General features: G+C 34.6%; 1 protein-coding gene across 1 annotated transcript in view; it reads left to right on the top strand.

Moving 5' to 3' along the window:
• Positions 1–379: 379 nt before the first annotated feature.
• The window catches only part of LOC108977010 (kinesin-related protein 6), a 31,032-nt gene continuing 29,384 nt past the window's right edge, over positions 380–2,027 (top strand). The window contains exon 1 of the mRNA XM_018946500.1: positions 380–956. Within this exon, the coding sequence (XP_018802045.1) occupies positions 846–956 (111 nt within the window). The 5' untranslated portion in view covers positions 380–845. The remainder of the gene's footprint in view (positions 957–2,027) is intronic.

The following is a 2,027-nucleotide window of genomic DNA, read 5'->3' as shown; positions in this document are numbered from 1 at the left end:
GCAGTCTTCATATTGACTCTGAATGAATAAATTCTCTCAATTTGTATGCGGTTCCAATGAACGTTGCACGGCAGCGCTGGCTAACCCCGAGTCGTTCGAGTGTTTTTCTTTTTTCTTCTGCTCATTTTTTCTTCGTCTTTTTTATTTCATCGCTTTTTGACTATTCTGCTTTGAGTTGCAACAGGAGTAGAACTTAATTATCAGCAATCGCAACAGCAACAACAGCAGCGCGGTGGTGTATCATCAGCACTCAAAACAACGTCATTTACTCACTATGGCAGCCGCACCACCACCACCACCGCCAGCGCCAGCGCCACCATCTCCGCTGACTCCATTGACTTGACAGCGGCGGCATCAACATCAACAACTTACAACAAAGTGCGCCCGTCTCATTGAATCATTGCTGGTGTGCACGTTGCGGTGATCGCTTGTTGGAAATTTCAGTGGCGCGTCACGTGACGATTGGAAATTTTACGAAATACGAAAGTCGAAAAACGCAAAACGAAGCAGAAATTCGGGCAGTAAAACGTAAGCATTGTTGAATGGTACTAAAAATATTGACAACGCATACCTGCAATAGATTTTATGTGTTTGTATGTGAGTGTGGTGATTTGCTTACGAAATCATGCAAAAGTGCAGTTATATACGTGTGTTGAAACACCTGTGAATATAAGGCATAGTGTGCAAAGATATTTAAAAATTGGAAAATTGAAAAAATTTAGTTAAATTGGAATAAAGGAATTCGTGCAAATACAGTAATTTGTAAAAAATTCCAAAATTTTGGTGAAAAAATAGAAATAATTCGTTTTGCTAAAAAGCGCTTACAAATTATAAAAACGGCAACCATGCGGAATATGGGACGCCTATTTCAATACAATCGCTTCGTTGGGAGTGAGGAAGCGGCGGTGGATAACACAAAGGATACACAAACAACAGGAGTCTGGAAAAATAATAAGGTAATAAGAACAAAAAATCTAAAGAAAAGTCACTATAGAATGAAATTGGAAATTGTAAAATTAGTTACTATCAGCGGTGTTGTGGAATCTGATAGTTGTCGGAGTCAGAATTTAAACCGATCAAAAACACCAGTAGGTGTCATGAATTCAGATATTATTGGCTTGATTTCCGAAACAGAATTTGTATCGGTTTTGGGTGTCACAGAAACCAAATTTATCGGTTTTGCTGTCAGAAACAAATCAAGAAGATAGTCGCACACAGATTTGAAATGTAAGGAATCAAGTTATTTTATTGTTACGAATTAATTTACCTTTATTTCTATAGGAGAAAACATAAGAATAAAACAAGAAATGTCTTAGTTATTGAGCGTATGTTTATGGGGGGGGAGCCTGCTTTAGAGGCCTAAAAAAATGATTTTTTGAAGGTTTTTTGGAGGGAAATAAGTAATTGATTAAATCGGAGTTTCTAGGGTTAATAGTTATATAATTAAGCATCATCCGCAAATTTATTTTATACGAAATTTGTTACATTTTGCCTTTGGGAAGCAATTGTCACATGCTTCTCGCATGTGCATATATGTATATGCCAGACGGCGGGCAGGATGCAGGTCGAGATTTCTACCCGAAACAAAAAAGTCAAAGAGTTTAATATTATTTAATAACTTATGTTCAAATCAAACAGAAAATTTCAAAAAAAAAGTAGTTTTTTAAAATTACCAAAAAAACCGATTTTGGTCTTAAAAAAAATTTACTTAAATATATGTTCAAACTCAACCTTTCTTAGGTTTTTTAGTTTCATTAGAAGATAATTTAATGCCAAAGATAAAAAACTTTGTCGCAATTCCATATAACGTTCAGTTTTTTTTTAATTAAGAAAAATCGTAAAAATGAAAAACGAAATTTAACAAACAATGCGTATTTATTCATTCAATAAATGTTAGCTCTTAAAATCTTTCTTTATTATACTCTCGCAACAATGTTGCTAAAGAGAGTATTATAGTTTTGTTCACATAACGGTTGTTTCTAATTCCTAAAACTAAAAGAGTCAGATATAGGGTTATATATACCAAA

This window comes from Bactrocera latifrons, unplaced genomic scaffold (genome assembly GCF_001853355.1).
Source record: "Bactrocera latifrons isolate USDA-ARS-PBARC rearing strain unplaced genomic scaffold, ASM185335v1 scaffold_116, whole genome shotgun sequence".
Classification (NCBI taxonomy): domain Eukaryota; kingdom Metazoa; phylum Arthropoda; class Insecta; order Diptera; family Tephritidae; genus Bactrocera; species Bactrocera latifrons.
The sequence above is the reverse complement of the archived record's forward strand: the minus strand, read 5'-3'. Positions and strand labels throughout refer to the sequence as shown.